This window comes from Acinonyx jubatus, chromosome B4 (genome assembly GCF_027475565.1).
Source record: "Acinonyx jubatus isolate Ajub_Pintada_27869175 chromosome B4, VMU_Ajub_asm_v1.0, whole genome shotgun sequence".
NCBI lineage: Eukaryota > Metazoa > Chordata > Mammalia > Carnivora > Felidae > Acinonyx > Acinonyx jubatus.
Genome location: NC_069387.1, coordinates 115,477,129 through 115,491,888, shown reverse-complemented (window position 1 = coordinate 115,491,888; position 14,760 = coordinate 115,477,129). Strand labels below are relative to the sequence as shown.

General features: G+C 38.6%; 1 protein-coding gene across 6 annotated transcripts in view; it reads right to left on the bottom strand.

Moving 5' to 3' along the window:
- The window catches only part of CFAP54 (cilia and flagella associated protein 54), a 295,832-nt gene that overhangs the window by 125,388 nt on the left and 155,684 nt on the right, over positions 1 to 14,760 (bottom strand). For all 6 annotated transcript variants that reach the window (XM_053226636.1, XM_015070493.3, XM_053226634.1 and 3 more), the window contains 3 exons: positions 10,819 to 11,042; positions 10,583 to 10,718; positions 6,977 to 7,085 (listed from right to left, as the gene is read on the bottom strand). In XM_053226636.1, the coding sequence (XP_053082611.1) occupies positions 6,977 to 7,085; positions 10,583 to 10,718; positions 10,819 to 11,042 (469 nt within the window). The remainder of the gene's footprint in view (positions 1 to 6,976; positions 7,086 to 10,582; positions 10,719 to 10,818; positions 11,043 to 14,760) is intronic.

Below are 14,760 nucleotides of genomic sequence, written 5' to 3'. Positions count from 1 at the left end.
AGAAAGTCCGGTGGTTTCTCCTGGGTCACAGAACTGGTCTGTGCAAGGATAGGTATGGAAGCAGGAGTCAGGATGGCAAGTCAGGGCACGGTGAGATGACATGGCCAGTCCTGCTGAACAAGGAGGGGTTTTCTGGAGTCCTGAAGCCCTCCCTCTGTAAGTCGCCTTCATCCTTTCTAATAAGGAGTACAGGAAGGGTCTTGAGCAGGACAAACAAAAAGAGACTGGTATTTTAGGAAGAGTTAGCAGATTGTAATAGAAAGAGGAGGGTGGCAGCCTGCCTGGTGGCTGCTGCTAATAAACCAAAGCCACCAGGCTGTGGAATATCACCTCCCGGGGCCCGGCCTGTTGCTGCCACCATTCCAGTGCCAGCCTGGCCTTCCTAAGGATGGACATTTTTCAATAAAAATACCTACAGTACTGTAAGAAGAAGGAGAAGGAGCAGGAGAAGGAGAAGGAGAAGAAGGGGAAGGGGAAGGAGAAGGAGAAGAAAGATTAAGGTTGGTAGCTGAGAGACTGAAGCTACACCACAGATATTGTGATTTGAATTCAACTAAGACGGTAGCAATGGAAATGAGGGAGGGACACAGGGAACATTCCAATGTTAGAAGTGACAGAAGAGTGGTCAATTGGCTATGTGGCAAAGAAAAAAGTTAGGAATTACCTCTTCCCTGTCCTTTCCAGGTCAATGACCTTGCTTCCTGCCTCACTGGAAAAAAATTAAAGCAATACAAAGGGATTTTCTGCAAACCCCTACCAGTGGTTCACGTTGGTCGAGAACATTCTTCCCTCAGATATCCCCATGGCTTGCATCCTCAGCTCCTTAAGGTTATTGCTTAACTGTTAATTTCTCAGGAGGCCTTCCTTGATCACCCTATTTAAATTGGTGATCCCAATCTCCACATTTCTTTTTTCTCCACTGCATTCATCATCTACTGATGTGTTTTGTTTGTTTATTGATTGTCTCCTGCCACGAGAATGCAAGTTCCTTGAGGGCAGAGATTTTTGTCCATTTTGTCTGCTGTTATCAAGCCAGACCTATAACAGTGCCTGTTGTGTGATATGTGCTTGATAAATATTTTCAAAGCTAAATGGCTGGTATTAACTTTATTAATAATCACTTGTATGGATCTTAATCTCAGTTGATTCTCATAACACCTTACAAATTAGTAGAGATAGCTATTACTCACACTTTACAAAGGAGGAAAAGTAAACTTGAGGGCATCAACTTGTTTTAAGCCCTTAGAAGACATGAGAGACAACCACTCTTCAAATCCAGTGCCTCTTCCGGATAGTTTGCCAGAGGGCATCACATCTTGTGTAACTGGCAATGACCCAGATTTGAGGGCTGCTAATTTGACTACAGAAACCTTTGAGACTAGAACATAAATAAGCCTAAGAAAAGAAGCCTGGGGTCCTCGTGAGCCCAGGGAGGTCCTGATGGAAATAGTAGCACAGTTACGTTCTATGGTCATAGAGACATCTTTCAATATACAACAAAGTAGATGGAAATGTCTAGAAATCCTGGAGGTTCTGGTCAAACCCAGCACATGGCCACCTTGAGAGAACCACTTGTCGCCCCAGGAAGTTCACTCTTCTTGCCTACCACACATTGAAGAGAATCTAACACTTAGGTGACAGAGCTCTTATTAACTCCCCAGGAGCTCTCTTCTACCCTACCAATTTCACCCTCTTGTCCACTTTGTCCTGCGCCCACCATTTTTTCCCCTCAGTTCCCCATTCCTCTACCCACGCACAGTCCTGCATGATCCAGACAAGGCATGCCTCCGACCCCTACTCTTACACATAATGCCCTAAAGATTGTAAGGTTCCTGTTCTGTGTTTTTCCTACAAGAATTCATGAGCTTGGCTTTTATCTTTTTCTCCTTAAAGACTGAAAGGGGAAGAGCTTCCTTCCAGGAAAGAAGTTAAGAAAGCAAAGGAAAAGGAAAAGGTGGAAGCTGGAAGCTTTCATGTAATATTATTTTAAGACAGTTATCTCCTCTAGGCCTTACCTTTTAATCTCTGTTAAAATTGGGATGATAATATTTACCTCTGAGTATTACTGTTTTAACCTGTGTCAAGTGTCTAGCATAGTGCCTGGCAGGGAGCAAGCATTCAATAGACGGCAGCTACATATTGTCTTAGTCATATATTTTTAAAATATATATTGAGCACTTACCAGTAGTAGGCACTCTGCCAGTCATGGAAGAGATACAAGTGAACAAAACAAACACATGCCTTGCTCTCATGGAGCTTTCATTCTGGAATAAAAATTCGCAAAGGCATCTGCTATCTGGGACAATCAGGACAGGAGGAACAGGAGATGTTTGCAATCTTTAAAATGTGAGGCCTCCATAAAATCATCCTTCCACTTTTTATCAAATATCTGCTTATAAATCATTCCTCCTTGTTTTTTTTTCCTAAACTACATTTCAGTTTGTTGTTTTTTTTTCTTTTTTTCGAGCCCTAGGAGACCTTTTTTCCTGTGCTCTAACTAGGGTTCTGCTGGTGTTTCTGTGCTATCAACATGCGATAACTAGTGAAAGCAATGAAGACACATCATTAGCTTCGGAGGCTTGTCCATACTTCCCCGTCTCAAGTGGGAGTTCCTCTCTGAAGACTTCCATGAATAACTCAAGAAACTATTTCAAAGGCACTAATAACCTCAACAGTTTGAAATAGGTTAGAAGAAAAAGAAGGAGAATGAGAGGAGGAGGGTGAGAAAGAGGAGGAGGGTGGGTAAGAAGGAGAAGGAGGAGAAAAGGAAGAAGAGGAGAGGAAGAGGACGGAGGAAAAAAAAAAGAATTGCTGTGTCTCTTATTGTACTGATGTACTCATTAAAACTGAAGCACCAATGACTCCTGAGAGATAGGTTCACCAAGGAAGAACCCCTGGGAGTGATATAAGATTGAGCTGCTTTCTACACATATGATCTTATCAGTCCAAATGCCCAGAGGCTGTAATAAAACACACCTGCCAAAGGGTTGAAAGTTCCAACATACCTGAAGACTGAAGAACCCTATCACAGATAACTTAAATACCAATAAGGTCAAAACTCAAGAAGCAGATCCTAGACAGAATGCAAAAACAGCTACAATAAAAGGCATATTCACAGAGTCATCTCCCCTGTGAAGATTAACAAGCAGGCAAGTTACTCATCCATACAAAAAATAATCTATAAAGTGAGGTTTTCTCACTTCTTTACATCCTACAGAGACTATACCAAATCACATATGCATTATTAAATAGTTGGAGAATAGAATGCTGTTAAATAATGAGAACACCAAATGTTTGTAGGCACTGGAGCATTACAATATCTGTTCTGAAGAATTAAATGTATCAAGCATTACCACCCAATGCTGTTATGCCAAAAGAAAATCTATGATGTTCTAAAGCAGCAATCTGGTGTGGAAACCATCAAGAGTATACTTGGTCTTTCAAAAGTATTGCAAACGTGTTATGAGGACATACAGAAGACCCATCATGCTTATAAACATGTTAAAATGATCTAAGTTCAGTACACTGAAAAAAAATATCACCATCCTAAAAATTGGTCAAATAAGCCCAAAAGTATGGGCCAAAATATGCTCCTAGTCACAAAGGCCCTAGAGTGTTATAAAGAGCTATAAGTCTGATGTCAAGATTTTAATGATAATGAGTCAATGAAAAACTTATAATTAGTATGCAGGATCATCTAAAAACTACCATACTACTACAATAAGTCAGGATAAAGTATCGTCTCCCCATGACCACTGATATATGGCAAAACTTTTTTGAGTGCTATCAGTTTAGAGGAGAGACTAATCTGAGAGGAGACAAATGGTGAACAGGCCAGGTAGTTTAGTGGAACGCGTATGGGCTGAGCAATTAGACAGACTAAGGTTTGAATCATAGTTCCTAACTTACTAGTAACATTTAACTTTCTCATCTGTAATGTAAGCATAATAATATCTATCTCTTAAGATTACAAAAACTTAAAAAGCTAATGGTTATAATGTGCTAAATATAGTGTCTGGCCCAATTCATTATTACTGCCATTACAAGATTTTTAGATTATATTCCTGCTGTAGTCATTGCTCAAATGGACTATAACTCCACCACCACTGAGAATTAACCCAAATAATCATGGTAGCCTGACTTTACCTTCCTTCCTTTCTGTTCCACTACCCACCATCTTGCCTTTCCAAATGTAAGTTTAACAACAAGTAGGCAAAGTGCTTTTCTGACATATTGAATCCATCATCAGTAAGACCTACTGGCCACACAGGTCTAGAATTTTGTTAGGCATGTTTTTCTTAGCCCTTAGGTGCTAATCATCATTTTTGATAATAAGCATTTTTGACACATTTCCTCACATTTGTTGCCCATTCTTTTCAGGACGGAAGGGATAATATAAATCACATTCTGAGTTATAGATCCCAAATTGAGGGATCTCCAGAGGTCTGACAGGTATGATCAAGAAAAGAAGAACATAGGGGCGCCTGGGTGGCTTAGTCATTTGAGTATCCGACTTCGGCTTGGGTCATGATCTCACAGCTCGTGGGTTCAAGCCCCGCGTCAGGCTCTGTGCTGACAGCTCAGAGCCTGGAGCCTACTTCAGATTCTGTGTGTGTGTGTGTGTGTGTGTCTCTCTCTCTCTCTCTCTCTCTCTCTGCCCCTCCCCCGCTGGAACTCACTCTCTTTCTCTCTCTCAAATAAAAATAAACATTAAGAAAAAAAAAAAAAGAAAAGAAGAACATATACTCAGGACAAATCACAACCTGATTAGAACTCCATTATTTAATGAGTATGAGAAGATAATTTGATTTATCATTAGAAGTAAAACCCACAAGTTTGTGGTTACCAATTCACTCAACTGGAGCCTCCACACTGCTCTAAAGCCCTTCTGTCTTCCTTTTATTTCCCTCAGGGTCCAGGCTACTCTTTCACATTTCTCCTGAAATCTCCCACCCTAGCAACCTTGGCTATGCCCTCAACGCCTTGCTTTATTAAGAAAATCTTCAGAACCCAATGAGAACACCTTCAACTTCTGCCCTTACCACCTATAAACACTCCTGTGTTTGGGCCCATTCTCTCCTTCCATTCTGCCCATCCTCTCAGTATGGCTCCTCTAGAGGGTAAATTAGCGTTATCCCTCCTGCCTTGGAAACAATCATGGAAGCTTGTGTCAAGATGGAGATTCTATCAACCTACGATGAGAAGCAGCTCAGTACTCGACCCCATTGAACACAGCGGCATGAGCAATAAAATGGACTTTCCCTTGTGGGAAGCAATAAGATTTGGGGATTGTTTATTACTACTGTACAGCATGGCCTGTTCTGGATGACTCAACTTCCAAAGTGAAGCCATCTTCAGGTCTATACTCCACATAACTCTCCCTGAGTGACCTCATACAAGCCCCTGATTTCAACCGCCACCACTATATTGATGATTAAAATACAAATCTGCTGAGGGCCTGAACAGTCTATCTAAGCATATACTAGATAGTTCTACTCAGTTATCATCCTGGCACCTCAAACTCAGTAATTTCAAAGTAGCTTTCTCTCACCTGCTCTTCCCTTCACTTTCCCTGTAGTGTGAAGACATGATATCTATCTAGCCACCCAAGCCAGAAACCAAGGCATCTTGGACCCCTCCCTTCTATGGCTAACCAGTATAGAAACAGTCCTGTGGACTTCTTCAGCCTTTCTCCCATATCTGTCTACTCCTCTATTCTCGCTGCCTGAGTCCAAGACTTCATTACGCCTTTTACACAAGTTAGGCGTACCCACTCCTCTGCTTCCATGTGGCATGCTTTCAATTGATTCCCCACACTGCTGCCTGAGGTTCTGTCAAAAGCACAAAAATGATCACTTATTTCCTTCTTTAAATCCTTTTAACTAGCCCCACTCAGCTCTCCAGGTAAATCTGAATCTCTTTATCCTGCCTTCTAAGACCCTCCTGCCAACCTCCCTAACCTCAGTTTTTGCCTTTTCCTTTTTACGTTAGCTCCACTAAACTACATGCACAGTGATGCTGTTTACTGTTGCTTACAGCAGAAGCAGCAGGGGTAGTCATAATATGACAGATCTTATCACCTGATACCATAATCTCTGGCTTATTTATCAGTCTCTTTCAATGGGTTGTAAATTCCAGTGTAATAAATCTTTAGCCTCACTCAATCTTTAGTCTCTTTGTAATCTCAGGACCTAGTACAGCACTTACCACACAGCAGACACTCAGTAATGTTTGCTGAATGACTGAATGGCCACCTCACTGATGCACTAAATGAATGAATGATTATATACATACAGACATACATACATAAAATCAATAGATAAATGAAAGAATCCTAACATGTCAAAGGGAAGATCTGCATTCCTTTCCTATACCAGAAACAGAGACACACGAAAAGTGCAATTGTGAGAAGGCATTATCTCCATATTCATCTTTTTTCTATTGCCTCTCCTACAGGCTGTACTGACCAAATATTCCAAGGGGGCTTCTCAGCTAAGAGCAAAGGAGCCATGATGTCCCCTCATCTTCTCCTGTGCTCTAGCGAAAAGACTTACAACTTGACCAGGATATAGCCAACAGAACAATCTATATTGATTATGGGAGGTATTACGGAAGTCAAGGCACAGCTTGAAAGAAAATAGTGAAAGGTCAATTTGAGAAGTTCCCGAGTGAGATAAAAACAGGGGAAATGTGCAAAACAATTTTTTCCATGCTTATTTTTCAAATAATTTTCCTTTCCCCTTCTCTCCTTTCCCTTCTTCAACTTACAGATTAAACTAATCAAAACATATGTTTTAATTCCCCTTATATGACATTTATAACAACAGAAGATGGTAAATATCAAATGGGTTATTTTCAGTCCAATAAACCTGTGAAAGAGAATTGGAAAACATTTTAACTATGGAGGATCTGACATGCAGAACACAACAGCAAAGCTTGCTTTAAAAAAAAACCTTCAAGCTAAAATGGTTCCAACCTGAATAGATAAGCTTTTTACAGAAATCTGTGCAGCTTCCTGTATCTTTCTCTTCACTTGTTGGAGGATTAATCTTGAGCTGCTTCCCAATGAAATTTCGGCAGGTTATCTTAAAAAAGGAAAACAAATATTACTTAGACAGGTATCTATAGCTAAAAAAGTTAGCTTACTTATTTTTCAGTTGTCAAAAAAAAAAAGTACAAAAGGATGCTACAAATAAAAACTAGCAGAGTAGCATTTGATCATGAGAACCTTCAGGGAAAAAAGCTGCTACATACCGCTTTATATTTCTTTTGTACAGCACAGCTGGAAGAGCTTTAGGCAAATTATGTAGAGAAATTAAAATACGATTTTCTGATATTCTATAAATCCACAAGTCTAAATATATCTTCCATTATGCAAGTTAGAACATATCTAAAATATAGGCTGCTTTTCCAGTGGCTGAGTTTTTCACCCTACCCATAATTAATACAATTTAAACTTCCCTGGTGAAGTTTTTCAGAACTAACTTCCTCTGTAATATTTTAAAAATTTATTTTCTAACAGATACTTAAGTCCTAAAATTGTAAAATATCTGAAATCAGAAAAACTTTAGACAAAAAGAAATTCTTTTAAAAGGCCTAAGAACCTCTTCTCCCTGTTTCTCCATTCCTACTCCTTGAACTAACCTATTTCTCAAAATACAGACCTCCTTGAATCTCAGTCTGATGTAGATGCTGTAGGTGTGTGTACATCTCAGTCTGATGTAGATTGTCCCTTGTAGGTGTGTGTACAATGAGACATAAACAGTCTAATAAAATGCAAATTCCTTCCCATGGCCTATTAAGGGCCTATTTGACCTAGTCCTTCCCCTCTCCCAGCTTCATTAAATAAATATTATGTGTCAGTCACTACTCTAAGCTCAAGGATAATACAGTGAACAAAGTAAACCAAAGTTCCTACTTTATGGAACTTATTCTAGAGGAAGTAGAAATCCAATAAACAAAACAGAGAAGTACATTATAGAGTATATTGAAGACTTATAAACACTGTAGACAGAAATAGAGCAAACAGGTACATAAATTTATACTGGATAAATTTATCTCATACAGAATATCTCATAATTTCTTCATCTCATACAGAAAGTGATGTTTAGCAAGGACTAGAGAAAGCTGAGTAAAAATCAGTGTGGATATTGGAGGGGGGGGGGGGCAATGTTCCAAGCAGGGGAGCAGCAAACGCAAGAATACCAAGACAGGAACGTCTTAAAGAACAGAGCACTCCCCTGAAATCTGCAGGGGAGTAATAAGACATGAGTCACTGAAATCACAGGGGGATATGTGGAACATTAAGGCTATGATAAAGATGTTCACTTTATCTCTGAATCAGATGGGAAGCTGCTATAGGGTGTAAAAAGGAGGAATGGCATGATCTGATTTAGGGTTTTAAAAGGTCATTCTACCTGCTGCATTGAGAATAGACTAGGCCGGAGGCAGGGGTTCAGGGAAGTTGGAAGCAAGAATACTGATTAGGAAGTCATTGCATGAATCCAAGCAAATATAACAGTGGCTTCTCTATCAGAGAAGGAGTGATAGAGGCAGTGAGAAGTGGTCAGGTTCTGAACACATTTTGAAGGTAGAAGATTTGATAACCAATTTGAAGTGAGGTATGAAAGCAAGAGAAGAGTCCAGGACATCTCTAAGGTGTTTTGCCTGAACAACTAGGAGGACAGTGCTGTCACCAAATGAAGTGTGGAACACTTGTCAGAATAGGTTTGTTTGAGGTATACTAAACTTCAGAAGTTTATTAAACTTCCAAAAGATGACATTGATTAGGTAATATGATGGTTTTTTGATGGGTCAACTTGGTTAAGCTGAACTATGAGAACAAAGGAAGGGAAGTATCCATTTTGTAGCATACACACATGTCATCCCAGCTATTCAGACACTAACATAGCTGCCACTATAAAGGGATTTTGCCGGTACTAATTAAAGTCTCTAATAAATTTGCTTTAAGCTAAAGAGATTAACTTCAGTGGCCCTGACCTAAGCAGGTGAGTCCTTGATGTGCTGGAGGTCTCCCGACTCCAATCTCCAAACAGCATGCAGGTCTACAACTGCTTTCTCCTCACTGCATCATCCCTGACAACTGCCTAAGGATAAGAGCTTCTGGCTATACCTGTAGGGTTCCTTCCTCCTCATGATCCTGACTGTCCACCTTACAATTGTGGACTTGTCTGGCCAGCCCCCACAATCACATAAACCAATTCCTTATAATAAATCTTGATAGATGACAGGTAGAAAAATAGATAGACAGATAGATAATAGATCTTACTAATTCTGCTTCTCTGACTGAACCCTGACAGATACAGGCAATTACATGTCAACACAGTATTCAGGAGAAAGCTCTAGACTGGAGCTGTAATTTCAAGAGCCATTATCATAAAGATGGTACTTAGAGCCATAGACTGAATTAGTCCCCAAAGGAGAGTATGAGACCCTGGGGAGAAGAGGAAGAAGCAAAGCCCCCCTCCTTTTACCCTCTCCCGCATCTGCTCCATTGCAGTCATCCAGTCCTTCTTTCTGTCCTACCTCAGGGCCTTTGCCCTTGTCCTAACCTTGGGCTGGAACTCTCTTTCTTTTGTATGACTGGCTATTTCTCATCAGATGTTACCATCTCCAAGAGGCCTTCCAGATCACCCTTGCTGAAGTTTCCACCTCCCACCCCACCTATCTCATTGACTGATTTTATTCTCTTCAGAAAATTGATAATGATCATAAATCTTTTTACATATCTGTTTACATGTTTATTATCTGGCCTTACCTCTACCCCCCAAAATTAAACTCCATAAAGCAAGAACTTAGACTGTATTCTCATTGCTTGAAACATGCAGGGATCAAGAATATGCAAGGGCCATAAGGAATCTCTGTGAGAAGAAGAAAATGGAGTCCCCATTGTGTGATTGCAACACCACAAGCACACAGACTGGTTTGTGAGGCAGGGACTGGATTTCAGCCCTCACATATACCGGGGGCCCTTGGGCAGGACACAGTCTGTAAAACTGTATGCAATGGCTCTGGTATTAGATAGTTGATACACATTTATTAAATTAATAAATGAAAGAATCTACTTCCCTTTCCTCTACCTAACTCAAAGCTACACCATGACTTTCACGAACCTTAGACAGTTTTGCCTTCATGAGTCCACACCTCCACCAAAAATATCAAAAATTATATTTTATGACTACGTTGGCATAAATACAAGTGTATTAATAGTAAAAATTAAGGCATTTTCTTTGACCTAAAAGTTACTTTTTGTCTTCATATTTAAAAAATTAAAACATGTAGTGGGCCTCTGAAAGTATTATGGCTCTAGACAATTGTCCCCTCTGTGTCTAACAAATATATCAGCTCTGATCTGAATATAAGTTTCCTATGGACAAGGACTTAATTTTTGTTTACCCTGTATCTGGAAAATACTGACACATAGCAGGCTTTTGATAATGTTTGTTGCTATGAATGATAAATGCCTCAGTGAAAATAATACTTATCTGATCCCTAAATCTTTGTATTTAATATGTACACTCATTAGAAGTCACAACTGCATGAATAACAGAGCCAAACTCACCTTCTCTTCGTATTCAGCTTCATATCTTGCACAAGGTTGTTGGGTAACATCTGGGCCATTGAACTTGGATATTCTTAGAAGAAGCTGGCGCTGTGCATATACCAGGAGCGGTGTCACTTGCTCTGTGTATCTCTCACTAGACAGGGGTAGAAATACATTGAAAAGGAGACATTCATTAAAATACATTTTTAAAACTAACGCTTGTCACTTTCATTTGCCCTTACAGTGATACTTACTGTGAAATTGTATTGAACTGGATGGCAAGTGATACTAGTGTCTCCCATTTTTCCACTTGATATAAAACCTCCAGAGACTTTAACACAAAGTCATGGATCCATTTCAAATCAACCACATTTACATCATCCAACGGATCCTCAAAATGAAGGCTAGAACCACCATTATCATTTTTAATATTTCCATAGCAGCTTGGAACACTGAACTCTCCCTTTTCTTCAATAACCTGCAAGTAGCACATGGAAAAATAATTGTGTATTTTTAGATTTTACTACACACTTTTTCCGGAAACCAAATGTGATAAAAATATAACATAGAAAAGAACTGAAGACAGAAAAATTGAAATGTTTTTATTATGCAAATCCAAGCTATTCAACAGAACTTTCTATGATGATGGAAATGTGCTGTCTGTGTTGTTTGATACAGTAGCCACTAAGCATGTGTGGATACTGGAGCTATTGAAAAATGACTATTGCAGCTGGATTTTTAATTTTACTTAATCGTAATTAAGTTTAAATTTAAATAGCCACATACAGTCTAGTCATTACCACATTAGATAGCACAGACTGAGGTCTATACTTCCTGGTACACAGTCACTATCTATGTAAGTAAGGATATTAAACCAATAAGATTAAGTTTTGAGGAAGAACAGGTTGGAGTATATACAAATAATTAAGTTTCCATAATACATTGGTTGAATTCATCAGTTTGCAGCATAATATGTCCAATTTCCCAGTGCAAAGGTCAAACCTATGGAGAAGGAAATGTAGAAAACACAGTTTTTGCCTAAGTTAAAGAGATACCATGTAATTAATATATTAATTTCCCATGAGTCCCTGATGCATTTGTGTATACCCCTAGAAATTCTTGAGACAAACAAAACCCTTAAATCCACCTATAAGCCAGGTTGCAGCCCAACAAATAGTTGGGTAACACAAGACCAGCTCCTCTTAAGCTGGTGTTACCATTAAGCATAATCCATGCATAGGGAAAGTAAGGTATCAACAAAAGTAGAGGAAACATCTCTAACAAGATTCATGGTCCTTGAAGTTGGAAGAAACCTAGGGAGTCATCTGGCTGTGCACTGCAATATGTGTACCTCAAGTCAGGCTGTGTAGGTGTAAATAACAGTTGTGTCACAAGTGACCTATGTGAATTTGTCCTGCACATGGGACATACTCAATAGGAGGTAGTTTCCATTATATTGATGTTATGAGCTCCATCCCTCTAATCCACTGATTCTACGGTAAGACTTCCAGCAGCAAAGAGCTGCATAAAGAGCTATCTCCATTTCCTTTACCTCAGGGTTCCAAGTGGAGGCACTCTTGGCCTTTACTCAATCCTCTTGGTAAGTGTGGAAGAACTCAAGCCTGTCCCACTCAACTTTTCCCAGGTGGCTGCTCTATCAGAACCTGCCTGCCTATAGGATGACACATTCTTCCTTTAGACATGGGTAAATTTCCTGGGCCAGGCTGAAATAACTTTCCCTGGGCCATCCCCAAAGAAGAGGGGTATCTGCTATCGGTTAGTCATGCCTAGATCTACATAGTAAGTTTACTCCTGGGATGAGGGATAAGGAAGACCTCTGTGGTTTCTATATATTCCAATATAGTCTTTATCAACAACAAAGCTGATATTGCACCTCCAATCATCTAGAAGGAAAAAAGTATTATCTATTTACTTCCTAATTTTGGTAACATTACCTAACAACATTGAGGAATAAACAGGAATGGCATTTGGGGTCAAAATAGCATATGGAAAGTGAAGTTTCTGGCATGGTAAAGACAAGTCATTTAGTTCTGAAGATTAAGTATGGGCCATGTGTAATTTTTAAAAACTTTTTCTTAAAAAAAATTTCTAACACTTACTAACTATAATAATATAATCCCACCTAACAAAGGATATTAACAAAAAAATCCTCCAAAATGTTACTGAATAATTACTGCTCACATTTTCTTCAGATCTTATAAATTTTTTGATTGCCTTAGTTTGAAATGGGATCCATTTCAAATGGATAAGGTCCAAACATTGCAATTATTTGTCTTTTAAGGCTTTTTTTTTTAACCTGTAGGCTCCATTTCCTCTTTTTATACTTCAATTTTTTGATGAAGAAGCCAGGTTGTTTGCCCTGTAGAGTTCCCATAGTCTGGATTTTACTGATGCATCCCCACAGTTTCATTCTAAATGTTTCTCTGCCCCCTGGATTTGGTTAGACTTAATTGCTTGGTTAGATTTAAATGCTTGCTCTGATTTATTGTTTTCCAACAAGTGTACTTCACAGGTATACTTCATCCTCCCATGAATTCATAAAGAATTGCAAAATCCTTATATGAATTTCAACATTCTTTCTTCATTTCTTACCTGAAAATTCTATAAAGAAAAATTTCTCTTCATCAACTATCAACTATTTGGTATGGTTCATATATGAAAGGTAATCAGCCTTTTTTATTCACCAAGGAGTCCTGTTTCTTTTAGTGGGAAACAGTTTTTAAAGAACACATCTGGGTGCTGAGATTTGTCACTTCTTTTTTGAGTCCTTTAAATTGCTTTGACACCTTTGTAAAATATTGACCATATGTATGAGTCTATTTTTAAGATTCTCTATTTATTCCATTGATATGTTTCTCTCTTTATGCCAATATCATGCTCTCCTAATTACTACAGCATTGATAAGCCTTGAAGTCAGGTAATGAGTTCTCAAATTTGTTCTTTTTATTTTCTTTAAATTTTTATTCACTTATTTTGAGAGAGAGAAAGAGCACACATGCATGCATGTGGAAGGGCAGAGAGAGGGAGAAAGAGAGAGAGAGAGAGAGAGAGAGAGGAGAGAGAGAGAGAGAGAGAGAGAGAGAGAGAGAGAGAGAGAGAGAATCCTAATCAGGCTCCACACTGTCAGCACAGAGCCCAACGTGGGGCTCAAACTCACAAACCTTGAGATCATGACCCGAGCAGAAACCAAGAGTAGGATGTTTAACTGACTGAGCCATCCAGGCACCCCTAAATTTGTTCTTTTTAAAGATTTTCTTGGCCATTCACTTTTCTTGCATTTGCTTATAAATTTTAAAATGAACTGTCAATTTGCACCCCCCAAAAAAATGTCTGTTGGAATTTTCATTAGGATTTTACTGAATCGATAGACCAAATTGGAAGTAAATGATATCCTAGCAGTATTAAGTCTTTTGGTTCATGAACATGATACATCTCTGTGTATATTTAGGTCTTCTTTTATTTTTTTTTGCAATGTTTTATAATTTTCAGTGTAAAAATCTTACACAAATTTCATTAGATATATTCTTAGATATTTGATATTTTGAATGGTATTTTTAAAATTTCATTTTCTAGTTGCTTTCCACTCATACAAAGAAATACAATTTATTTTTGTTATACTGACTTTATGGGCTGTTATTTTATTAGTTCTAGTAGTTGCTTTTTAGAGGCCTGAAGAGTTGGAATTTTCTATATAAAAATTCATAGTGTTCCTTTCTAATCTGCATGTCTTTTGTTTCTTTATCTGCCCTATTGCACTTGTCAGGATATCTGGCATGATATTGAACAAAAGTGGTGTGAGCAGATGTCCTTACTTTTTCCTGGTCTTTGAGGGAAACACACAATAATTTCACCATTAAGTATGATGTTAACAGTAGATACTAATTTTTATCAGGTATTCTTAGTTTCCTGAGAGTCTCTAACATCAGTGACATTGCTTTTGTTTTGCTTCCAACTGTATTAGTCTCTTATTATTCTTTTGATAATCTCTTCCAGAGTTAACTACTTCTGTTTTGAGGTAATAAAATGTATAATGATCCACTTCACATTTGGTGCTCTATGTATAGGGTCTTTTCCTTTATTTCAACTTAGAATTAAGACTTATAATTCTTGTTTTTTGTTTTTTGTTTTCATTTATCAGTCCCAAAAGTAGTTTTCCCCGTAGAAATTATCTGAAC